Source organism: Mustela lutreola, chromosome 3, assembly GCF_030435805.1.
Source record: "Mustela lutreola isolate mMusLut2 chromosome 3, mMusLut2.pri, whole genome shotgun sequence".
Classification (NCBI taxonomy): Eukaryota; Metazoa; Chordata; class Mammalia; order Carnivora; family Mustelidae; genus Mustela; species Mustela lutreola.
In genome coordinates, this window is record NC_081292.1 from 194,403,680 (window position 1) to 194,431,400 (window position 27,721).

At 37.9% G+C, this 27,721-nt stretch overlaps 1 protein-coding gene and 1 pseudogene across 3 annotated transcripts in view; both read right to left on the minus strand.

Moving 5' to 3' along the window:
• Positions 1–27,721, minus strand: part of PARD3B (par-3 family cell polarity regulator beta) — a 1,047,303-nt gene that overhangs the window by 135,167 nt on the left and 884,415 nt on the right. For 2 of the 3 annotated variants that reach the window (XM_059168302.1, XM_059168301.1), the window contains one exon: positions 24,496–24,795. In XM_059168302.1, the coding sequence (XP_059024285.1) occupies positions 24,496–24,795 (300 nt within the window). Of the gene's footprint in view, positions 1–18,886; positions 19,025–24,495; positions 24,796–27,721 lie in introns of those variants that run through there. The other variant, XM_059168303.1, reaches the window with a different exon arrangement.
• On the minus strand, positions 369–1,776 carry LOC131827540 (small ribosomal subunit protein uS2B-like; annotated as a pseudogene).

Sequence of the window (27,721 nt, forward strand, 5' to 3'; positions counted from 1 at the left end):
GGGATGATACCTTCACCTAGTAACTTACCTTGGTGTGGAAACCAGTGCCACAGGCAGCTTGTTAGAAATGTCAGTTTTAGGGGCTCTGTCTCAGACCTACTAAATCAGGAACTCTGTGGTTCAACAAGCCTTCCAGGTGATTCTGCAAGCTCAAGTTTGAGAACCATTATCTTGGATGCTTAAAGTTGATCGTTAACTGCAGACGCATACATGTATTTGACTAATAAGGCATCGTCTAGCCCTGAGAATGAGAGATGGGTGGGAAATGGGTTAGGTCTCTGGGAGGGAGAACACATGTCCCTGAATAAGCTGAGGGTGATGAGTGCCCTCAGATGTGGTGAAGAAAACTGGAACCTTTTCTATATTGTGATCTGCGCTAGGGCAAACCTCTTGGTCCAAGGAAGGGAAGGTCCCATGCAGACTGATGAACTCATCCAATTACTGAACCTCTTTGTTCTCTACCTGGTGTCAGGAAGAGAAACTTCTTTCACTTCTCCACAATGCCAAGCTCCTTTGCACATCAGGATTTTCTTCCCCTGCTGCTCTTTTGTCTGAAATGCCTTTCATCCCCCTTTCACCACCGAACTGCTCTTAACTACTCACTCTCCTTGTCTCAACTTAAATGTCATTTTCTCAGTTAATCCTTCCTTGATCCTTCACAATGTCAAATATGTTTATAGCACACCATGCCTCTCCTCAGTAGTATTTATAATTAAGGAGGGATTATAATTAAGAATTTAATATTTCTCTCTTCCAGTAGATCTTAAGTTCCATGACAGTAAGGACTTGGCCCAAATCTTACACAATAAATATTTGTTGAATGAATGGGATTTTTTCCCCCTTATTTTAAGAAACTGTTTATTTTCTGTTAATATTTCCATTTTGTTTGCCTTTGTGCAAGAGCCGTTTAAGACCACTCAGTGGTTGTCCCTACCCATTCAGTGGCCGGAGCAGTGGGAGCTGCGGACCAGTCTTCAGTGGCCGGCTGAGGGCTCCAGTCCCCGGGAGGGAGCTGCTGACTAGGCACGGAGGGCCCCTGCTCGCTTTCAGACCAGTCTGCGGCCTCAGGCGGAGTAGCAGTGAATCCAGGAGCTGGAGCAGTCCATTCACCCTGAAATTCTTCCTTGGTCATAGTCGTTTCAGCAGCGGCCTGCTTACCCTTTTCAACCTCTTCAGGATCTCTGTAGAAGTAGAGACCAGGCACAGACTCCCACGGGTGTTCATGGGAAATGGTGCCACGCATGCGCAGAACTTCCCAGTCATTATCTACGGCACAAGACGCACTGAGTGAGCTCCCTTGTTGCAAGGGATGGCGATGTCCGTATAGCGCAGGGGAGAGTCCGTGTGACATAGAGTGGTGGTAGGCAGGTTGACATTAGATGCCTCTGAGAGAGGCTGGTGATCAGCCCTGGGATCAGTAGCCACTAGGAGTCCCGGCTTCCAGAAGGCTGCCTGGATCTGGTTAGTGAAGTTTCCAGCTATAGGAGTGGTTCCAGCAGCAGTAGCAAACTTAAGCACAGCTCAGTGGCTAGTGTTCTTGGATGATACGACCCTGACATCAGCTGACTTTTCAATGGCAACAATGGCACGAACTGCCAGCAGAAGCTTCTCCCGGGTTCTCTTCGGATTTATAATGAAGATACCATCACTTTTCCTTTTGTAGATGTTCTGTTGCATTTGGAAGTCAAGGTTGGTGCAACCTAAGTGGGTTCCTGCTACAAAGAATTTGAGGTCATCCTCCTCCTTCATTTGTAGGGCATTAAGGGCTCTGGACATTGTGAAAGTTTCCTTTTAAGTTACAATGGGAATGAAAAACACCACCAGAGGGACCGCTCCCCAACTAGCACAGAAGGGCTGAATGGGGATTTATTAAACAGTAAGTTTTATGGAACTCACATGAGTGTTAAAGAACCATGTTTCCTAAGTCCTGACCTGGGAGCTAAATTGGTTCAGGACACATCATCGGTGGTTTCTGAAATCCCCTTTTCTTATATTTTTGGATATTTCCATTCTCTATTTCCTCCCCTAACTGACCTAATGAAAGAGAGGGCAGCTTAATCAATAGTGGTAGAAAAATAAGGAAAAAATGACTAAAATTTGTTTGAGCACTCAAAATGAGGCTACTGTGCTATAGGCTAGACAGGCATTAACACTTCAAGTGCCCCCAAATCTTATGAGACATGGAATCATTTCCCCCTGGAGGTAAAGAGAGGCTCAAAGATGTAACACACTATGGCTAAGGATCACTGAGTGGTAGAATTAATATATACACCTAGGATTGATACCCCACTTCAAATTCTATGCTTTGAAAACATGAGGAGAAAGATAATAGTCTCAACAGAAGTAATAAACAGACGTTAAATACTGCTCAAGAGGCAATACAATATATGTAAAATGTCTTAATGCTGAGCAAATATTAGGTGTTCAATAAATACTATTAGGCGCTACCATCACCATCATCTCACTGCCATCATCCTTAGTCTTGAAAATCCTCCTAAAAACTATATTTCTAGAGCCTAAAACTCACATCTGAACAGACTCTGGACCTACCTTATTTGATATAGGTAAGTTTGGAGAAATTCTCTCACAGGAAAAGATTTTTTAAAAAGCCCCAAAAGGAAATTTATGAGCTGAGCCTCTTCAAAACTGCATGTACTGAAATTTACCAGTGAAGTCTACTGCTTTACATTTCTTGTTTTCCAGTGGATTAGTTTTGAGTCTCAGAAATCACATATGCTTCTGAAATTTGTTTTCCAGACTTGAAACTGGAATTAAGCACAAACAAGGCTTTTGTTACTATAATGTCTCAAATTTCTAAGACACTTAGATTTAGTTCTGCTTCTTTTTCTTGGCATGTTTAAGATGCTTGCCCGCTTTTACCAACACTGGCCTCACTGCCAGAAGAATGAGGCAGGAGCAAAGGTGCAGCAGGGAGAAGCTATGGTAGGAGTGGAGAGCCACCTGATTAGCTCTTTAGAACACTGAGGTATGAATTGCAGGAGGAAACAAAACCTGTCTTCCTTCTTGCTAAACGTGACCACCAGAATGGTGAGGATGGTTTACAGGGTCTCTGAGTGAGAGCGTGGTAGGGAGAGAGAACCTCTGGAAATGCGACTGAGGTAAAGGTTCATGAGACCGATGCTCAAGAGCATAGCATCAGGGACTGCTGTTCTGTGGGGCATCAAAGAGAAGACAAAGGTGACAAAACTGAATGCTAATGGCCAATCTCTTCTACACCTTCTCCAAAATCGGTATATATTTAAATTCGAATCTAAAATCAATTACGAGGGCCCACTATGTACCAAGCCTTCTACAAGTGGCTTTCACTTATATTAGTTCCTTTAGCCCATTAACAACAAAGTCTTTGGATTATAAATTTACGTTATCATAACATTAACACTTAGCATTAAAAATGGGTTAAGGGAGTTCCATTTTTGGTAATGTTTGAAGACATGTCCGCATTCTCACTTTCATGAAAAGAATAGGAATAGTTGGGCAGACATGAGAAAAAGAACAAAACAAGACAAAAGTCTGCTTGGAGGCTTTGGAGAACTAAAGAAGCCAGAACTTGACGGACCAAGAATGATTCCGAAGACTAGATAAGCACATAGAATTGAGCCTATATTCTGTGGCACTTTTTTCTGCAAGTCTTTTGCTAATTCATAAATGGCACAGGATCAGATGCTTTAAAAAAAAAAAAAATGAGCAGAGCCTAAAGGCTAAGACGTGGAGACTGAGAAGAAATTTTGACATTCGCACAGGATTGGCAAGATAGAAAGTAGAGTCCATGGTCTGCTAAGAAAGAAGGGTCTGAGTAAACAACTCAGATTTACAGTTAGGAACAGAAAGGCTACATTCCAGGAGTGAGGGTAAATTACTAATAAACTATCTGGTACCACAATTAAAACCCAACTTCTAGTCATCTACCTCAAAGCTTAGAATAAATCAATATGACCCTAATCTGCCTGTCAGACAGAGAAGTAAATCCTCTCTGGAAAAAGATAACATCAGCCTGAGATTATTTGTACAATTTTCAAGCACCATGTCTAGCATTCAATCAATGCATACCAGGAGATAGGACCAAAGGACTGAAAACAAAGTGGAAAATCAAACAATGTAAATAGACTCAAGGCTAATCCAGATATTTACATTATTAGACATGGTTCTCAAAATAACTATATTTAATATGCTCAAGGAAAAAAGGTGGCAAAAGGGAAAATTTAATCACAGAGGTATAACCTCAGAGTAAATCAAATGGATACATTAAAACTGAAAATCACCATAACTAAAATTAAGAGCTCAATAAATGAGTTTAATAGAAGACTGGACACAGCTGAAAGCAATATTAGTACACTGGAAGACAAAGGCATTCAAAAATAACCAAACTGAATCACAGGTTAAATTAAAAAAAAAAAAAAAAAAGCACAGAACAGAGAGCAAGAAACACGTACCTGTATAAAAAGATCTAATATTTTTGCATTATTAGAGTACCAAAAGGAAAGAAAGTAAATGGGATAGAAATAATATTTGAAGAGATATTGGCTGAGAATTTTCCAAAATTGATGAAAAATGGATTTAAGAAGCTCTACAAACCCTTACCCAGTTTTAAACACAGCAACACACACACACACACATGTACACACATAGGCACCTTATACTGAAACTGCTGAAAACCAAAGACAGAAAGATTTTAAAGCAATTGAAACAAAAAGATGCACTATATTCAAAGGAGTAATTGACAACAGACTGGTGAAAACACTAAATGCCAGAAAACAATAGAATGATATTTTCAAAATGTTAAAAGAAGAAAAAGATCTGATAAATATATACCCAGAAAAAATATCTTAAAAAAATAGAGATAAAATTTTTAAAATTTTTAAAGAAACACAAATTGAGAGGATTTGTTGTATTACAAGAAATACTAGGGAAACTATAAAGGGCAAAAGGAATATTCCATATAGAAGCAAAGATACTTAGAAAGAAAGACCTATAGAAACAGTTAAAATAAACAAATATTGGGGTGCCTGGTTGACTCAGTAGGTTAAGTGTCTGACTCTTGATTTCAGCTCAGGTTATAATCTCAGTGTTATGAGACTGAGCTCTGTGTTGGACTCCACACTCAACTTGGACTCAGCTCATGATTCTTTCCCTCTTCCTCCCCTTCTACCTTTCCCTCTGTTCACTCACAAATAAATAAATAAACACATAAATATATAAATACATAAAATCTTAAAAAACCCTAAATAGTTACCATATAAAACATTTGAATTTATATATGTATAAATATATGTATATTTTAAATACATGAAAACATAGTATAAAAAGTAAAGGGATTAAACGAAGTTAGACTATTCCAAGTTCTATGCCTTATTTAAGAAATGATAAAAGTACTAATTTATTTTTAAATACAATAAATCAGGAATATACATTATAACCTTTTGAGTAATAAATGCAGCTAAAAGGAGAATAGAAGAACACATAACAAACTCACAGAGGTAAAAAAAAAATGAATCATACAAAATTCTTGATTAATACACTTTAGAAAGAAGAAAGGACAGAAAAACTAACAGAGTGGGTGGAAATGGGAAAATGGAGAATAAGTTAGGGATTTAAATCAAATTATATCTGCAGTATCATTAAATGTAAACAAACTAAATACTACAATTAAAATACAGATTGTCTGACTGTATATCAAAACCAAACCAAACCTAATTATATATCTTTTACAAAAGACACACTTTAAATATAAGGATCCAGAAATATTGAAAGTAGAGAGATGAAAAATATACACTAAGCAAAAATTAAGCAAAAGAAAGATGGTATAGCTATAGCAATATCAGATAGAGTAGACTTCGAAGCAGCAGTCACTCCTAGGAATAAAGTAAGATGGGTCATGATGATAAAAGGGTCAATCCCAATTCATGACATTCCTAAATTTTTGTGAACCTAATAACAAGCTTTAAAATATATAAAGTCAAAATTAACAAGATTAAAATGAGAAATTAATAAATCCACAATCATGGGAAGCTATTTTAACTTTAACCAAAATGGGATAAAACTATAAATCAACAACAGAAAGATAATAGGAAAGTCTCCCATCATTTGGAAATGAAACAACACACTTCTAAGTAGTCCATGGGTCAAAGAAGATTCAAGGAAAATTAAAAAACAAACAAACATTGAACTGAAAGAAATGCAAGCACAACATACCAAAATATATAGGATACAGCTAAAGCAGAGCTAGAGGGAAATTTAGCATTAAATGCTTCCATTAGAAAAAAAACAAATCTCTAGCCTGATCACATTCTCTTCTCTCTCTCTCTCTCTCTTTTTTCTTTCTCTAACCAACTTATCTTATTTAAGAAGAAAGGGAGAGAGGGGCAGAAGGTATATTGGAGTGAATTACAGTACAGAATTTCCCTAATATCACAAAGGGAATAAGCATCAAAATCAAGGAGACATAAAAAAAAAAATCAAGGAGGCATAGAGAACCCACCTCAAAATGAATAAAAACAGGACAACACCCCATCATCTAAGAGTAAAACTTACAAGTCTCAGTGACAGAGAGAAAATCTTGAAACAGCTCAGGACAAGAAGTCTGTAACATACAGTGGTAGAAATATTAGATTGGCAGCAAACTTGTCCACAGAGACCTGGCAGGCCAGAAAGAACTGGCATAATATATTCAGAGCACTAAATGAGAAAAATATGCTGCCAAGAATACTATATCCAGCTAGGGTGTCATTGACAATAGGAGAGATAAAAAGCTTCCAGGACAAACAGAAACTAAAAGGATTTGCAATCATCAAACCAGCCCTATGAGAAATCGTGAAAGAGGTCCTATAAGCAAAGAGAGAGCCCAAAAGTAACACAGACCAGAAAGGAATAGAAACAATACACAGTAATAGTCACCTTATAGGCAATATGATGGCACTAAATTAATATCTTTCAATAGTTACCTTGAATGCAAATGGGCTAAATACCCCCAATAAAAAGACAAAGGGTATCAGAATGGATAAAAAAAACAAGAACCATCAATATGCTGTCTACAAGAAACTCATTTTAGACCCAAAGACACCTCTAGATTTAAAGTGAGGGGGTGAAAAACAATTTGCCATGCTAATGGACATCCAAAGACAGCTGGGGCGGCAATCCTTACATCAGATAAATTAGATTTTAAACCAAAGACTATAATAAGAGATGAGGAAGGACACTATATCATACTCAAAGTGTCTGTCCAACAAGGTCTAGCAATTTTAAATATCTATGCCCCTAACATGAGAACAGCCAACTATATAAACCAATTAATAACAAATCAAAGAAACATATCAACAGTAATACAATAATAATAGGGTACTGTAACACCCTCCTCACTGAAATGGACAGATCATCCAAGCAAAAGATAAACAAAAAAATAAAGACTTTAAGTAACTCACTAGACCAGATGGACATCACAGATATATTCACAACATTCCATCCCAAAGCAACAGAATACACATTTTTCTGTACTGCACATGGAGCATTCTCCAGAATAGATCATATCCTGGGTCACAAATCAGGTCTCAACTGTTACCAAAAGACTGGAATCATTCCCTGCATATTTTCAGACCACAATGCTCTGAAGCTAGAACTCAATCACAAGAGGAAAGTTGGAAAGTACTCAAAACATGGAGGCTCAGGAGCATCCTACTAAAGAATGAATGGGTCAACCAGGAAATTAAAGAAGAATTGAAAAAATTCATGGAAACAAATGAAAATGAAAACACAACTGTTCAAAATCTGTGGGGCACAGCAAAGGCAGTCCTGAGAGGAAAATATATAGTGATACAAGCCTTTCTCAAGAAACAAGAAAGGTCTCAAGTATACAACCTAACCCTACACCTAAAGGAGCTGCAGAAAGAACAGCAAAGAAAGCCTAAACCCAGCAGGAGAAGAGAAATCATAAAGATCAGAGCAGAAATCAGTAAAATAGAAACCAAAAAACAGTAGAACAAATCAACAAAACTAAAAGCTGGTTCTTTGAAAGAATTCATAAGATTGATAAACCCCTGGCCAGACTTATCAAAAAGAAAAGAGAAAGGACCCAAATAAATAAAATCATGAATGAAAGAGGAGAGATCACAACCAACACCAAATGAGTACAGATAAATATAAGAACATATTATGAGCAACTATATGCCAGCAAATTTGACAATCGGGAAGAGATGGATGCATTTCTAGAGATGTGAAAACTACCAAAACTGAACCAGGAAGAAATAGAAAATCTGAACAGACCCATAGTCAGTAAGGAGATTGAAGCAGTCATCAAAAATCTCCCCAAAAACATAAGCCCAGGGCCAGATGGCTTCCCAGGGAAATTCTACCAAACATTTAAAGAAGAATCAATACCTATTCTCCTGAAAATGTTCCAAGAAATAGAAATGGAAGAAAAACTTCCAATCTCATTTTATGAGGCCAGCATTCCCTTGATCTTAAAACCAAAGACCCCATCAAAAAGTAGAATTATAGACCAATATCCTTGATGAAGACAGATGTGAAAATTCTCACCAAAATACTAGCCAATAGGATCCAACAGTACATTAAAAGGATTATTCCCTACGACCAATGGGATTTATTCCAGGGCTGCAAGGTTGGTTCTACATCCACAAATCAATCAATGTGATATAATACATTAATAAAAGAAAGAACAAGAACCATTTGATACTCTCAATAGATGCTAAAAAAGCATTTGACAAAGTACAGCTTCCTTTCTTGATCAAAACTCTTCAAAGTGTATGGATAGAGGGTACATACCTCAATATCATCAAAGCCATCTATGAAAAACCCACAGAGAGTATCATTCTCAATGGGGAAAAACTGAGACCTTTTCTTCTAAGGTCAGGAACATGGCAGGGATGGCCAATATCACCACTGCTATTCAACATATTAGTAGAAGTGTTAGCCTCAGCAATCAGACAACAGAAAGAAATAAAAGGCATCTAAATCAGCAAAGAAGAAGTCAAACTATCACTCTTTGCAGATGATATGATACTTTATGTGGAAAACCCAAAAGACTCCACTCCAAATTTGCTAGAACTTGTACAAAAAATCAGTAAAGTGTGAGGATATAAAATCAATGTACAAAAATCAGTTGCATTTCTATACACCAAGACAGAGGAAAGAGAAATTAAGGAGTCAATCCCATTTGCAATTGCACCCAAAACCATAAGATACCTAGGAATAAACCTAACCAAAGAGGCAAAGAATCTGTACTCAGAAAACTATAAAGTACTCATGAAAGAAATTGAGGAAGACACAAAGAAGTGGAAAAACGTTCCATGCTCATGGATTAGAAGAAGAAATATTGTGAAAATGTCTATGCTACCTAAAGCGATCTACCCATTTAATGCAATCCCTATCAAAATACCACCAAGGTTTTTCAAAGAAATGGAACAAATAATCCTAAAATTTATATGGAACCAGAAAAGACCCCAAATAGCCAGAGGAATGTTGAAAAAAGAAAGCCAAAGTTGGTGGCATCACAATTCCGGACTTCAACCTCTATTTCAAAGCTGCCAACATCCAGACAGTATGGTACTGGCACAAAAACAGACATATAGACAATGGAACAGAATAGAGAGCCCAGAAATGGACCCTCAACTCTATGGTCAACTAATCTTTGACAAAACAGGAAAGAATGTCCAATGGAAAAAAGACAGTCTTGTCAACAAATGGTGTTGGGAAAATCGGACAGCCCCATGCAGAAGAATGAAACTAGACCATTTCCTTATACCACCCACAAAAATAGACTCCAAACAGATGAAAGACCTCAATGTGAGAAAGGAATGCATCAAAATCCTTGAGGAGAACACAGGCAGCAACCTCTTTGACCTCAGCTGCAACAACTTCTTCCTAGAAACATCGCCAAAGGCAAGGGAAGCAAGGGCAAAAATGAACTATTGGGACTTCATCAAGATTAAAAGCTTTTGCACAGCAAGGGAACAGTCAACAAAAGCAAAGCCAACTGACAGAATGGGAGAAGATATTCTCATAAAGGGCTAGTGTCCACAATCTGTAAAGAACTTATCAAACTCAACACCCAAAGAACAAATAATCTAATCAAGAAATGGGCAGAGGACATAAACAGACATTTGTACAAAAAAGACAACAGGTGGCCAACAGACACATGACAAAGTGTTCAACATCACTTGGCATCAGGGAAATATCAGCTCACATCAGTCAGAATGGCTAAAATGAACAAGTCAGGAAATGACAGATGTTGGCGAGGATGCAGAGAAAGGGGAACCCTCCTACACTGTTGGTGGGAATGCAAGCTGGTGTAGCCACTCTGGAAAACAGCATGGAGGTTCCTCAAAAAGTTGGAAATAGAGCTACCAGCAATCACACTACTGGGTATTTACCCTAGAGATACAAATGTAGTGATCTGAAGGGGCACATGCACCCGAATGTTTATAGCAGCAATGTCCACAATAGCCAAACTATGGAAAGAACCTAGATGTCCATCAACAGATAAATGGATAAAGAGGATGTGGTATATATATATATATATATATATATATATATATATATATATATTATGCAGCCATCAAAAGAAATGAAATCTTGCCATTTGCAACGATGTGGATGGAACTAGAAGGTATTATGCTGAGCGAAATAAGTCAATCAGAGAAAGACAATTATCATATGATCTCTCTGATATGAGGAATTGAGAGGCAGGGCGGGGGGGTTGGGGGATAGTGAAGGAAAAAAATGAAACAAGATGGGATCAGGAGGGAGACAAACCATAAGAGATGCTTAATATCACAAAAGAAACTAAGGGTTCCTGGGGGTGGGGGGTAGGGAAAGTGTGGTTGGAATATGGACTTTGGGGAGGGTATGTGATACGGCGAGTGCTGTGAAATGTGTAAGCCTGAGGATTCCCAAACCTTGTACCCCTGGGGCAAATACTACATTACATGTTAATAAAAATAATTAAATTTAACAAAAGAAAAAAAAAGGAGAAAAAGCAAACAAAGAAACCAATAAAGCAAGCAGAAGAAAGGAAACAATAAAGAACAAAAACCAGTAAAATTGGAAACAAAAACAATAAAGAAAATTAATAAAACAAAATAACTTAGTATTTGAAAAGATCAATAAAATTGACAAAGCTCCAACAAGACAGACTAAGTAAGAGACAAGAAACAAATTACAAATATCAGGAATGAAACAGGATATTACAAGAGACTCTGCAGTTCAGTGAGAGAATATCCTATCAAGAGAACAATAAGGAAATGCTATGAACAATTCCAACATAAATTTGATAACTTAAAGGGACCAACTCCTAGAAAAGTGAAAGCTACCATAATTCATACAATATGAGATAATTGGAATAGTTTTCTAATTATTAAGGACATCGAATTTCTAATTAAAAACCTCCCAAAGAAGAACTCTTTAAGCCAAGATGGTTTCTCTGGATAATTCTACCAAATGTTTAAAGAAGTAACACCAGTTATATACAATTTCTTCCAGAAAAAGAAGAGATAACACTTCCCTTCCTATTCAATGAAGCCAGTGAGCCCTGGTACTAAACCCAATGAGAGTACAAAATAAAAGAAAACAAAATGAAACTACTGACCAATATCTCTCATAAATGTAGATGTAAAAATTCTTATCAAAATATTAGCAAATGAAATTAAGTAATAACTGAAAAGAATTATATATCATGACCAATTATATACCATGACCAAATAGGTTTTATTCCAGGCTGGTTCAATGGCTGAAAAGCCATAAATGTAATTCAACATGTTAATCGGGTAGAAAAGAACAACCACATGATCATATGAGTTGAAGCAGAAAAATCATTTAGTAAGACTCAATATCCATGTATGATAAAAACCCTTAGAAAACTAGAAATTAGGACAATTTTCCCAATTTGATAAATACATCTACAGAAAAACATATGGCCAACATCATACTCAATGGGGTAAAGACCACATACTTTTCTCTTAAGATTGAGAGCAAGTCAAGAATATTTGCTCTCACCATTGCCATTCAACATACTACTGGAAATTCTAGCCAGTGCAATAAAGTAAGAAAAGGAAATAAAAGACCTGACAGATAGAAAAAAAAGAAACAAAGCTTATGTTCACACAAAAACCTGTAGATGATTATTTATAGCAGCTCTATTTGTAATGTCCCCAAACTGGAAACAACTAAACTATCCCTCAATAGGTAAATGATAGCCACCATACCATGGAATATTACTCAGCAATAAATAGGAATGAACGTACAATACCTACAATAGCTTGGGTGGATCTCGAGGTCATCATGCTGTGTGAAGAAGCCAATCTCAAAGATCACATAGTTCCCCATTTATTTGATTCCATTTAGGTAATATTCTAGAAATGACAGGATTATAGAGATGGAAAACAGATGAGTGATTGCTAGGGTTTGGGGATGGGGGGAAGAAAGGTGTATAACTATAAAGGTATAGCATGAGGAATACCTTTGTGGTGATGAAATAGTTTTATATCTTGATTGTAGCACTGGCCACATGTGTGAAAAAATTGGCACAGAACTACACATACCTTGTATCAATGTCAAATTATTGGTTTTCATGTAGTGACTATTGGAGAAAACTTGGTGAAGAGTAGAAGGATTTCTCAGCACTATATTTGCAACCTCCTGAGACTTTATAAAAAGTTCAAAATAAAGAGTTAAAAATAATTGTAGCTATATAAAATATGACTATATATAGTAACTATAAAGATACGGTTATGAAAAAAGGAAATAAAAATACATGAAGTCACATATTGGCAGGAAATGGTCCACCAGATTAAAAAAAAAAATCTAAGTTGAGAAAGTCCTTTTAGAATTTTCCACCTAACTTCAATTCATTCCTAGGTGATGAATGGTAATCTTAACAGTAGAATGATATAAATACCTATGTACTAGCATATATAATAGTAACTTAAATGATGTTTATTAACTGATAGATGCTATTTTCTGTGCATATATGTATACAGTATACAATATACAATTAAATTCTTGTAATGGTGTTACGTAGGCACTATGCTTATGCTCATTTTAGAGGTGAGGAAACTAAGCCAGAGAGAAAATAGGAAATCAGTAGAGAAAGTGGCATAAGAATATCCAGCCAGGCTTTGCTCTAAGGACGAATATGGCTCAGGCCCAGACCACCTACTGACCTTGATATAGAAAATCCATTGCCTTTGCAATGTAGAGAATATTCCTCCTGGCTCTGTGCTCAGAGACCTTGGCAATTTAGAAAGTGAGGAGCTGAGTAATGGCCAAGTTTGAGGAACTCTAGAATGCTTGCTCAGGATTAATTAAAAGTCTGTGTAAAATTATGTCTCTTGAATTCTATTTCTGGATGGGTTCATATCAATCCTCAGTCGGCTCTCCAGAGGGGAGGGTATTCCACAACATATAAATATTAAAACATCTCTTTAAGATGTTGGATATTTATAAGTACTAACAGTCAAATTACTTTTACTGCCCTTTCTCATCCCACGGATTATTTATTGTTTGAAAAGATAAACATAGGAAAGCAGTTGACCCAACAATGGCCTATTCCTGATTACACATTGCATTAAATACAGAAATCATAAAGAGGGCACTTTGGAATCTTTGGGTCTTTAACATTGGCAAAGACTGTGTAATGAAAAGGTATGTGGCTTAGCCTAATAGATTAATGCAAACCACAGGTCACAAGAGGCCTGGAGTAAGTGTGGTTGATCAACACAAATCTAGCACTACTACAGAGAAGTAGGTCCAAGTCCAAGGATTCTGATATGTCCTTGTACTCATAGCCTTGAGTAGAGTGCTTTGCAAACGATAGACATTTAATATTCTTTTAATGGAATGAATGAACGAATGAATGAATGAGGGACAATAGGATGTCTGGCAGGTAAGGAGCAACATGCATGATTTTTGCACATGCTTAGTGGCTTCTATCATTTTTTATTGTAATGATCTTTTCTACCTTGTTTCCTTAAAAAAATATGGATTGAGCTCACTATACTGTTTTCAAGATGTACTTATAGATCATAACCTGCAGTTTGAAAAAAAAACTTTCATAGGTAGAAGGTCATGCATGGCTTTTGGAGTCATATCTGGGTGGGAAACCTGGCTCTGATCACTTAGTACTTGTGGCACCACTGGTAAGTTTCTTAATTTTTCTCAGCTTCCAGATTCTCATAGATTATCTACATTTGTCACCCTGGAAGCTGACAACAGGCAGATACGAGTCTAGCATAATCCCAAGAATAAGGCTCTCAAAAGATGGAAAAGAAAAAAAAATTAATGAGAACATGGAGTTTTAATAGATATTTACTCTACAGGATTTCTGTTACGTTTCCGCGGCACAAACCTGAATATGGCATCTCCATTTCAAGGATTTGCTGTTGCTCTTGAACTAGACACTAATTGTTTTATCTCAGATGATATGGCTTTAAAGAGAATGGCTTATGTTGACTTTCATTTCTTGCCTCCAGCTGGCCTAATTTATGTACTACACTCCAGATATTCTGATATATGCAGTTCCTACCATAAATGCGCCATGTTTTCTCTTTGGGTCTTTTGTCTGCTCAATTAATTTCTGCTTGCTCTTTAGGTCAGAATATAGATTCCTTGAGAGAGCCTTGTTTGACCACCCAGATCTACATTAGGTGTCTCCATCAGGAGCTCCTATAGCATCTTTGGCTGACCCTTATTATAGCATGCCATCATTAATATTCCAAAGTATCAGCTGCATCCCTCAGGAGGACAGAATTCTCTTTGTGTTATTTATACGTCTCAAGAAATTCTGCACACTCCCTCCCACCTCCTCTTGGTAAACTGGATAATTTAGATAAATAAACCTTAAGGATCAGGTCATTTATTTGAAAAACAGTCCAGTCAGTTCTTAAATGACAGCTTTAGGAAATCAGAGCAACCCTTTGGCAAGCATTCCTCAAACTACCAGCAAGGCTGAAGATGGCAAGAGGGTGGAGGTCTTACAGATGGATGGTCACTAAGTACCAGCCCTCCTTGTCTAGCTCATGTATAATAGAAGAGAAGGTTATCTACATTTGTCACCCCTGGAAGCTGACAACTTAGGCAGACACAAGTCTAGCATAATCCCAAGAGTAGGGCTCTCAGAAGATGGAAAAGAAAAAAATTAATGAGAACATCAAGTTTTAAAGAGTGGGGATGGAGGAAAGTAGAGTTAATGGTATATCAGTTATTATTAGCACTTATCTGGTCATAGAGATTGTTTCATTAAGAGATTTCTCATTATTGTTTAAAAGTCACTTAAAAATTGATGGCAATATGTTCTAAGGAAAAAAAAAAAAAGGATTGCTTTGTTCAACTGATGAATTTTAACTCTCTATGGAAATGGCATTTATTACTGGGATTCCCAAACCGAAATGAGATCACTTTGGCTCTGTTTATAGAAACTAAAAACACATCTCCAAGTCATCTACTGTAGTCCCTGTTCAACTCCCTCCACACAGCCTTGCAAAGCTGTGAGTCAGACGTGAGAGCAGAAAGCCTTTAAACTGAAGTAAAAATAAAAGGAAAAATCACTAGAGACTGGGGACACGTACCAACAGAGGAATGAACTGTGCATGACAGAGTCGTGCCTCGGTGAGGTGCCAAATCTCTGAAATCAAGAAACTAGACATCAATTATCCTGCATTGCCAAAATAGCACAAGGTATTTTCACACCCAGCTGTTCACACCTGGCTAGGAAGCTTTACTGTTAACACTTTTTCTATCCTTAATCACCCTTATCTTTGAATTTTCCAAAACATACTTTTTAGTGGTCATGAACACTAAGACTGTAAGCCCTCCACCTGCTTTACTTAAGTGATATTAAAAAATACTCAGACTGAAATATTTCTGTCTCAGCTATAAAAGAGGGTCTATTTAATAAGGATAGCCTCCCACAGGAAGTTAATAATATATTTGAACAGAGTGCTATGTAGCATTAATCTATAACTTTTGCATTATTAATGGAAGTGAAAAAAAAAGAAGACCAGCCATCTAGAGGTAATCTGTTTTTGGTGGATACCATGGGATGGCTTCCTACAAGCTACCTGCAACTCCTTTCTCCCTTGTCTTTGTTTACTAAAGATGAAATACTATTTCTCAAAACTCTCTTGCACTTAGAAGAGACTTTTAAATACAGTTTTTGCCAGTGAGAAGTTGTTGGGGTGTTCTGTTTTCAACCGGATGGACTTGACAGGCATAGTCCATTAGCTCTTTGTCCCTTTCTCCTGGGAAAGTGGACACAAAGCCTAGAGTTGCAACAGGTTTCTTGGAATCATGATGTAACATGAAAAAACAGTCTAACTATTGGGGAAAGCAGAGGAGAAAAGTGAGAAGAGGTCACTTAATGAGGCCCAAACCACAGAAATTCTTTAAAGGGTGAGACAAATATATCGGTTGGGATTTTGGTTGTTTACAGCCAAACAGGGTATGATTTGACACGCTATTGTCAATGACAGCTCTTCTGGGATACCCAGAAATTGGGCTAGTTCATCCAATGGACTGTGCATAAGCTCAAGCACGAACAAATGGAGATTCAAAGGAGAGGAAGACAGCATTAGTTCTGATGACAAGCTGAGGGACATCTAATGGGGTAGGAATGGTTTTTAACAAGCAATTGACAAGAGTAGGTAAATGCGTAAAAACTGTGCTCTTCACATATGCAGATGATATGACTGATATAAAAGAATCTGAACTGTTTTCCAGGTTTTGTGCCTTTTAAACCCCCATTTTCTTTTCTGTTTCTATTTTCCAACTCTCATGATTGAAATACACCAGCAAGAGTTTGGGCTGGAATTAGGAATTAACCATCAACTATGTGACCGAGAAATAGAATCTAACAGGTTCCTAAACTCATGATTTTAAGGGTCAGCAGCTAAATATAATCAATAGCCTTCCTAAATAGTTGCATTTAGTTCAATAACTTTCTTAATATGTAGACCAATAATATATAATATTGGCCAATAATACATAGTCTAATGACATTTTTAACTAGATGTAGTCAATATTTATTGAACCAGGCACTGGGATTTCATTTATTCTACAAATAATCCATAGGAGATAGGGTATACTCTTGTCCCCATTTTACAGTGAGGAAACTGAGGCTTGGAAAAATTAGTATATTTGAGCCAACTACCTAGAAAGACTAATCCACAGTCTCAGGTCTTTCCCAAATGCATATGCAATTTCATAATTTTTATATTATGTCTTTTATATACCTCTATTCTGATGGAACACATTTTACTATAATTATTTGTTTATGAGGTAGTTTTCACTGTTATACTGAATTCCTTGAGGGTAAGGATGGTTTCCAAACTTCTTTGTATGATCTGTGGAATACAACACAATGGGAGTTTCGTACAAACATTGGTGAATGCCTGCTGGGAATCAAGGATTCTTAACTGGGCTACCGAGGAGCTCTGTGCTGTTGGCCACCTTAATTTCACAGCTGTAGTATGTACGCCAGTAAGTATTTGATAAGCAGATATTAAGTGCCTGATATTATACTGGACCCCAGGAAGTATTATTTTGATTAATTAAGTCTAAATGGACACATTATTTGGGAATATCTAGAAGAGAAGAAGGATGCAGTATTCATCAAGAACAACTAATTCCCTTTCTTTTTAGGGTTACTAGATTGGTAAATCAAGGTTTTCTCACAAACACAGTATACCTTAATATCACTAAAATATTTGACAAAGTCTTCCACAATGTTCACAGATGAACTGGAGAATGTACATTCAATAACAGTAGGCTGCATTAATAGTTAACTGAACATTCATCCCAAAGAGTGTTGATTAATGGAGGTCTTGAGTGATGAGTTGCAGGGATGATACTTGACATTGATCAACGATCTTATCAATGACATGGATGAGTCCATAATGATTAAATATGAGGATGGTATAAACCTAGGAAGGATAGCTAATATATTAGAGCACAAAAATCAACACTTTAAAATATCTTTGTTGGCTAAAACAATAGGATAAACCTAACAAGCAAATATTTAACTCAGGTAAAGAGATTATCTTACATTTAAAGAAATAATTGTAAAAATATAGGATTCTGCACAATATTTTTGGGAATATTTGGCTTGATAGCAACTCAAAATAGAGCTCTTCATTAAAAAGTGCACACCATAAATGACACCTGATAGAAAAATTAATGCAGCATTAATAACAAATTAAGATCAAAAGATGTAAGAGTCTCTTTGATTTCCTATGCCTTTTTTTTCATACTATATCTCAAATATGGTATCCAGTTCTCCATGCCATGCAACAGAAGACAATCATAAACTCAACAGACTGGAACATATTCAGAATATGGCTACCAAGAAGGCTACATACATGGGTTGTAATTTAAATGACTAGGATTGCTAGAGGAGTTTATACTACATAAATGATTATACTTCTCAAGGCTACGTGCTTGTTTGCTTCATCCTTGTAAGGTCAGGTCTAAACAGAGAGCCTGCCATATATTTGGAGTTCAGTAAACATTTGTTGAGGAAGGTGGTCAGCGCAATCACCTCCAACAGCTGAAGGAAGGGCTACGAATGAGGCTTAGATTCTGTGTCCAGGTTGGTCAACCTAGGAGCTATAGTAAATGTTACATGGAGAAAGCATTTGCGTGGGTACAATGTGAGCACCCCATATCAATTAGAGTAATCTTATAGTAAAAAGGGATGTCTCATGAATTCTTGTCACTGTAGGTATGCCAACATGGGTTAAATTACATCCTGTGAAGGATTTTGTGGAGAAGATGCCTATGGATGGGATGTAAGACTTGACCCCTTAACATCCCATTCAATTCTAAGATTCTGTCAAATGATTCATTCATTCATTCATTCATTCATTCATTCATTCCAAATATATTTATTGAGTACAGACTGCTCTAGGAAATGAGGAGATAATGGTGAACAAAAGTATGCAAGGTCCTTATCCCTGTGGAGCTCGAAGTGGAGACCAATGGTCTCTAAAGTGGGGCGTGGGCACATCTGAAGGGAGAAAGAAAATAGAACTATTATTCACAGCTTAAGAAGTCTCATTCTTTTATTAACTTCTATATTTTACAATATGATCTATAATGTATATAATATCATTAGTAAGGTAATTAAGTGTATGTCACTTAGAATCAAAGGCATATATTTTGGGTGTTAACACCCAAAAGCCTTTTTATGGTTAAGGGTGTGTGATCAAACGTATCTAGCAACCTCTCATAAAGAATGTCAAGTAATCATGTGAGTGAATGCAAAACTGCAGCCATGTTAAGTACCACACACACCTTCTACTCCTCTGAGCTGGGACTGTTCGAAGCTCATTTAAACATAAAGCCTTCATGTTCGCATGCTGTGGGAGCCCTTTAATTGGTGTTGCGGTGACAAACGAGCATATTCTACCCTTAGGAGCTGTCAGGACTTAACCCCTGCTATATTTGAATCCTAGAAGAACCAGCACCACAAGAATCCAGTCTTAATGGTTCCATCATAGTGATAGGGATTGTTTTTAGCCACCATCATTTACAGACAAATCCTTTATAAGCCAGATTTTTCTTAGAAAGACTGACGATTCAGGCCCCAAGCCTTGAGAAGCAGGCAGGTAAGAGGCAGAAGTTAATTGTCCCTATTAGGAAGCTACTGTGGGCCACACATGACTTGTCTCTATGACATAGAGATATATAACAGATAGAGATTTGTTCTACAGATTATATTTAACCATTATAACATGTAAAGCTATTAGGATAATCCTCCTTCAGCAAATAAGGAGGTGAGGATAAACTGCCATTTAATGGTAGGCTGAAGTCCAGATTTTGGTGTCACATTAGCGAGCCCTCCCTTATCCCACTCCTGGCCCACATCTCAGGATAAAGCCCAAAGTCCCCATCAAGGCCTTCCAAAGCTGTACCATCTGCTTTTTGCCCAGCTCTTGGAGCCTCCCATTTTAATCTCTTGCCATTTACTCTCTCACTCAGGTTTCTGTTTTACTGAACTTCTTGTAGTTCCTCTAACACACCATGCTCTCTCTCACCCCACGCCACTCTCTTTCCCTCCCACCCCCAGGTCCAGCTGCACCAGGCACCACAAGCTTCCCATACGGAGCAGTTTTCACGCTGGGTTCTCATCACATCTTTGCAGCCCCCAGTGGACTCTAAGCTCGAGAGAGAGAGTACCCATCTTCCTCCTTGCTTTCCAATGAACTCTGCACTGAACTCATGTCCCGGCGCTCAGTACATTCAGTAAATATTTACTGAATCTTACACATGAAGATGAAAAATGGCATCTCAGAGAAGTCAACTTACCGAAAGTCACGCAGTAATATCTGGAAGAGGACTGAACCCAGGTCAGCCTCATTCCAGAGTCCGAGATTTAACCTGCTGTTTGTATGTTGGGAGCCAAACGGATGCCAATCCACCCATCTGGGTACTAGTTCCCTAAACTAGGAAATGGGAGTGTGGGTCTTTAAAATGGGGTAGTATAAGGAAACAAAGATTGTATAACATAAAAGGAACCTACGATAAAGGCATTATTCGATGCTATGTGACGTTGGGCAGGTCACTCAAATTTCTCTGGGCCACAGTTTCTGTAATAATATGAGAAGGCTTTCTGGATGGTCTCTGAATTCCCTTGTTAACTCTGAACACAGTTGACCCTTGAACAACACCGGCTTGAACTGCACAGATCCACTTACCCACAGATTTTTTTTTTTTTAAATAAATACAGCCCAGTACTATACATGTATTTTCTCTTCTTTATGATTGTCTTAATTTTATTCCTGAAGCTTCCTTTATCATAAGAATATAGTATATAATATATATAAAATACAAAATAAGTCCTAATTGACTGTTAATGCTATTGGTAAGGCTTCTTGGTCAACAGCAGGCTATTAGTAGTTAGGTTTTTAGGGAATCAAAAGTTATATGCAGATTTTTGACATGTGGGTTGGGAGGGGGATGGTCAGTGCTCCTAACTCTTGTATTGTTCAAGGGTCAACTGTACTATTATGTAAGGTACTTCAAAGTTGCAACTTTTTCCATCCTATAACAACAATGCTATCTTTATTGCCAAGCTTGCTAAGTTCTTATCACTTTACCAATTCTCTTCACATTGCAATTTCCCTCTGCTCCTATCTAGCTACAGCAATTTTTCTTTCTAAATTAATTGAAGAGCTCTTAGTGGTTATATCCTAAATCCTCTTTTTAGTTCCCTTTCCATTGACCTCCCTGAAGTATTCGAAAGCCTCACCTCTGTGCTCTCTGCTACACATCTTTCTCTCAGTTTTAAGCGGAAACTCTTGGCTACTTCTTATTCTTTTCCTTCATCCAATGCCATTCTCTTATTCCAGACCCTTCCCATCTTTCAATATTGTAATCATATCTTAATTTGTCTTATAGTGTAACCATCTTCCTCTTTGTCTGCCTTCAGACTGGCAGAGCTGTTTTTCCCAAATACAAAACTATCAGCTCATTCCCTAATTATGACTCTTTGATGGCTCCCAGTGTCCATGGGATTAGCCAATATATCATAAACACTGATTGTACCCATCTTACATTCATCTCTGGAGCCCAGCGTAGATACCATGATTTGAGCCAAACTTCAGAACCCTTCTTAGCCCTGATTTCCAGACAGCAACTATCAATCAAAGTATGTGGACATAAGATGGAATCTCTTCATTCATAATATAACTTTAACCTACTTTCCAGATACATTTCCTATCCCTGTCACTTTCTTTCCCCTTCCACGCTCCATTTCCTGGATGCTTCAGAGCTTTCCCAACATGCCATGCTCTTCAGCCCACTTCACCCTTATATATGCTAAGTATTCTGTAAGGAAAACATTTTTTTTCTGCCAGATCTGGTCAGTATTTACTAATCCCTCTAGAGCCAGTCCAAATGTTGTTTCCTTTTGAAGATCCTTCTCAACCAGCACAGTTAGAAAAGCTTCTTTTTCTTCTGTTTACATTATATTGCAATGATCTGTTTCCTTATGTGTTGATCCCCCTTCTAACTAGAATACAACTTTCTCTGGACTGGGGCCACTTTCTAATCTACTTTGGATCTTCCCTAGAACTTACTACAGTAGCTAGAACACAGTAGATGTCAAATGAGTGTTTGCTGAGTGAAAGGCCAAACAGATAACAAAATGAATGACATGCCTCTAATTGTACATAAGGCAGGTTTGGTACTCATGGTTCCTGCTTATATGCACTGTGTGAGGTATGCCCACAGCAACACTCCTCTTAGACTCACCTGGTTCCCAGGCATGCCAGAAAAGTTGAGAATTTCACGATAAAGGACAGTAATAATAATAATAATGATGATGATCGAGTGCTTATTGTATGCCAAGAAAAACCTGCTCATTTTATGACTTAAAGAACAAGGGGCTGAATGCTCTTCAAATATAATGAAAGAGAAGAACAGAATAAAGATAATTCTGGTATAAAGAGTCATGCACTTTGATCTATTATCCAAAAATGTGACAAGTGACTAAAACTCCACCGAAGACAGAGCTTTAGATCATTTATTAATACAATGGGGTCAGAGTCAAAGGAAAGACTACCACTTATCTATCTGTCTAGTCTGGGAAGTAAATAACTTTTTTTTTTTTTTTTAAATCTCATTATATACTGGCTACAGTTAACATTATCCTAAGAAATTTCTATACTGGGCAAATCTACATGGGTGAAAATTAACTTAGGATAGAGTTTCCTCGCGTTCCAAAGAATAACTATAGGATCTGGAAAAACAAAATAAGGGTTAGGTGATAAAAATTTGAAAAGTGATAGTGCTGAATATTGTATGCTCCTTTTAGAGGCTTAACAGTGCATGTTAGCATACTGGGGATATGAAGACTGCAATAAGAAAACCTGCTCCGTGATGCACAACCCAGAATTCTCCATATGCATTTGGCCAGTGAACTTTTTTTTAATAGAATGCCTTGTGTTTATGTCCATGGAATTAGTACAGGGAAATACTGGCTTTGGAGGTTCCTAGAGACAGTCCCTCTCTGTTGGAATTCCAGCAGTGGGCCCGTACAAAGGGGACTGCTATGAAGACCTGTCTGATTTAGGGAAAATAAGATTGGCTTTGGTCTGGGCCAGAAGATACTCGTGAGTGCTATTGTCATTTCCATGATAAAAAGTCAACCCAAGATGAAGGCTTAGAAGAAAAGGCCAACTCTTAATCAGTCGTTTGAATTAACAGTTTAGTTATTGGGGCTGTCTCACACAGTCATAGGAATTTATATTTTCATTTTATCCCAAAGAAAAACTTGACCATCTTTCTTTAATACTATCAACCTGGAAGCTTGACAGTAAGGATTAAAAATTGCTCCTTCCTTCCCACTTGGTTATTGGAAAGGCTCTGAAAGGTAATTCGTCTTGTGAAGCTACACTTTACAGTCTGCATAAAAATGCCATGATTTCCCTTCCTCTCCCCGACCTAATTGAAAGTGCATAATATCACCCAGCTGGGGAAATGTAAACGGTAAACATACGCAATATATCATGCTATCGCACAAAAGCTGGTTACTAATAGGAACTGGGTAGTTGTCAGGACCAAAAGAAATCTGGAAAACAAGCCTTTTTTTTCCATCTAGAATGAGAGCTCTTTGTGCCTCCCACTCCCCCACCCCCCAACTCCTCCCGTCAGAATTCAAGCTACGACCAGATTAAGCCAAGGTCAGTCAACTCATTCCTTGCGGGTGTAATTCCAGGGGTCACCTAACAAGGTATATTGACTAAAACGCTCTTATATCAGCCTTTCAAGAGAGGAGGCATTTTATTTGTGGCAGGAGGTGGGGTTGAAATGATTTTGTTCCCTACCTACTTCGATTGTACTGACAGATGGTCTTATTATCTTTTTCCTTAGCTGCTAAGCCTAAAGATCCTTGGCCTTGTCACCTCTTATCCTTCTCTACTTCATCAAACTCCTATTGCCAAGATTATCTCTTTTTCTACCTCTGATCATCCATGAACATCTATACAGGATCACATTTTCCTTAAGCGCAAAATCCCAACCTTGCTCTTCAAGGTCCTCCGCACCTCTACACTCTCTCTAATTCCAACTCCATTTTACCTACAAAGAAGCCACCAGTCTCTGACTCCTCACCTCCCAGTGTCATGACATTTTCTCGAATAAGTCTTTCACAGTAGGACTCGTAGGAGAAAGGACAATATTCCTTCAAAGTTTTCATCATTAGTCCTTTGCCACAATATCCTTTCAAAAACTGTTCTCTGTTGCACTATGACCTCAGTGACGACCATTCATTCATGCCAACTTATGACTGGCTATTTCGTTTTATTTTTGATGGCTAATACCTTACTGGTGGGTCAAAGCCTAGCTCTTACCAAGAGGACTATCTCATTTCAGTTTTAATAGATGTAAGGATATATTTTTATCGGCTTTAGCAGGAGACAGGACTTGAAACTTACTGAATTAAAACCACATTTGTCTTTTAATAAGCTATATTACCTTTCAGCTGGCACCAGTGGGTGATACGGTTTGTTGACCTTGGCATAGAGACCCTCTAAGTGGTCTCTCTCTGGAGATAGCGGACGGCTCTCCCGGTGGTAACCCAGTGGTCCAGCTCGAGGCGGAGATGGTGACCTGTAGACACTTGATGCACACGGTTCCCGGAAATGGTTCACTCTGGCGTAGTTGGGGTCCATTTCATCATCGTCCATATCATGCAGCGATCCAGTTGCACCAGCAGCAGAATCAAGAAGACCTCTTGCCTGCTTTTCCCTTAGCTCCTGGTGTTTTGCTACAATCCTGAAAAAAATATAGAACAGGGAGCAGAGACATATGTGAATTTTAAGTGGAAATACAGTGATAGACTCTCCTGAATCTATGTTGATTTCTCCTGGTCAGTCACTTAGCCGTTACTCTCCTGTTAACCCAATATCCGTGCGGTTAATTTTATATCTCTGATCTTTATTTGTTATGGGATCTTGACTTTTATAGCAATGGAATAGGTATTTTGACACCTTGCCCTCTGATGACTGTGCTGACTGCAGAGTCAGAGGCTGATTTTCATTAACGTTCCCTTCTTACAAAGGGATGTGCCCCATGGGAACAGTACATCGGTGGTGTGATAATAAGGAAGTCTTCCTTGGGAGAGGGATGTATGTTAAAGAGCCCATCAGAATCACATACTTTGGCTATGATTTCCCTATTTGGTACCCTAGAGTTCTAGTGTATTCTTTTAAAGGAAAGAGCTTGCAAAAATTGATTTAAATATGAAAAAGAAATACAGAGGCTTTCTGGTCACTGAAAGCAGTGGGATCCGAGGTAATTTATGAGAGACTCTAAGTTTTTTGGTTACACAAATGGGGATCATTGTGTCTCATTATATAGGGGCTGGGGACAGAGTAAAATAGTGAAGAAATTAATAGGCTCCTGACAGAGATGAATTGGCACATATAAGTGAATTAAACATTACTGGCAGAACTCCACGGCGTGCGAGCCTTAAGTGATATTACAAAATGCTACTGCTAATCAGTGTACTGTGTAGACTGCTGGGAATGGGAGCAGCAAAATGCACCTAGGTGGATTCCAAATCCATCTGAATTTTAAGAATTTGACATTTAATCTGGAAAGTGTTAGATCAGTTCTCCTAAATTCTCAGTTACGTGTTAAAATGGAAAGGTCACTGTGGCATCTCATTGGACAATGGTGATGTGATGGTGTCAGGAGGTGTCCTGTGCTAATGAGGAAAGAGGGTAACCTTACATCACTGGGCAAACAGGGTGCGTTATGCACGCACTATGAGAGAAGCCAGGTGCTGCTGGTTCAGGCAGCCAGAGGAACTGGCTCAGGAAAGGATAGGGATAAGCTGGAGTCCTGGGCTCTGAGAATACAAGAGAGCTGTGGCTAGAAGTGAAAGGTCTGTACCAGCCTAGACACATTTATAGAGACCCTGGATGAATTTAAAAAACAAAAATTGAACTCTCTCGGTACTTTCTCTTCTTCAAGCAAAAACAGCTGTTTTTGCACAGGGCAGCTGTTTTACAGAACATCAAATTCTTTGTAAAAATCTTTAAAAGCCATCCTCTTTATCTTTCAAGGTATTTTCTCTTTAGGCAGAATGGCTTTTTTTTTTTTTTTTTTTTTTTAAGAGGAGAGAGGGGAAGGGGAAAAAGAAAACATGAAGACGACACGGGACAAAAATCCAGCATTTAACCCCAAGTCACAACAGATGAAAATAAATGCCAGGATACATTACTGCACACCTCTTTGACTAAGTCAAATCATGTACCCTACACATAAGTAATTAGAAGAATTTATAGTTTTGTAAAGAGGAGCTTGAATCTCCAAGGGATTCTGAATGAAGATGAAAGGAAGATTGCACGGTCGGGTACCTGTCAAGAAGCCCTGCCTGTCCCCTTTCAGTGCACATTAGTCCTAGATTCACGGATGTTTGTTTTGAATAATTTTCTATAAAGAAGATAACTTGTTCTCTTCTGCAACAAAACAGTCCTTTCAGGGACAGTGCAGACTGGATTATCAGAGAACGCTCGCTGCACTACGATGATAGGAATGGATTTCCATTGCAAAGAGAACGCAGGACATCAATAAAGTCAGGAGGTGGGATTTCTGTGTGGTTACTGTGCCTCCTCCGTGCGAGGCCTTCATGAGAAATCATTCAGCAGAAAGATGAACATCTCGTGGCTGCTGCATAAAGCTACACTTGTGCATTAATGAAAGAAGAAAACACCAAGCCTGGTTTTTAAAAGTCACAGAAACAGAACACCAGTATCTGTGCTCCTAATCTCATCAATTCTCTGTCTTAGAGGTGTTCTCATTAATTAGGCTTGCTGGGTATGTAAAGATTCTCAGATGAAAAGTACTCCGTGGATGCAGAGCGGTATTTTATCTTGTATTTTTTTCTTGCAAAAACAAAACTAAATTTCTCCTTGATCCTCTCTGCACCACTGAGTATTTCAGTAACTAATTTCATATTAATCACTCGGTAGGTGAAATAGTAATTTCTCTGAACCGACATTATTATGCCATATATCAGGGTCTCTCCGTGTGGGGGAGGACAAGGCAATCTGAAAAGGGGTGTATGGAGGCAGAAGAAGCTCTCTCTCCGGAGAGAAATGTCAAGGAAATAGATTTTTTTGTTTTTGGTAGCTCTGACCTCTCTGCCTCAGTTCATTGTGATCTAATTGTTTAGATCCACTTTGAGGTCTTCTTATCACTGGGAACTCAACCTGTAAGAATATCTATTTTTCAAAATAGCTCTTGATAATACATCTTTTTTATTGGACAGTACCACCAGGTTCCCCATTCTCCCCACCACAGTGCTTCTGAATTGTTTTTATTTCTTCTCTCTCTTCTTTCTCTTTGTTTCATTTGTACCATTATAACTCTTAGATATCCTCTTTTATTTCCATTTCTTTAGACCAACTCTGGTATTCAGGCTTTAAATTACCTAGCTGTGCATTGTCCAATATGGTGGCCACTAGCCACAACATGCTGTATACATTTAAATTAGAATAATTACAGTTAAATAAAATGTAAAGTTCAGCTTCTCAGTGTCACAAATTGCATTTCAAATGCTCAATAGCCACACATGACTCGTGACTAGTGTGTCAGATAAGGCAGATACAGACTAATTCCATCATTGCAGAAAATTCTATCGGACTGCGCTGGCCTAAATTATTCTAACACTTTTTGGTATGTCACCTTGTGC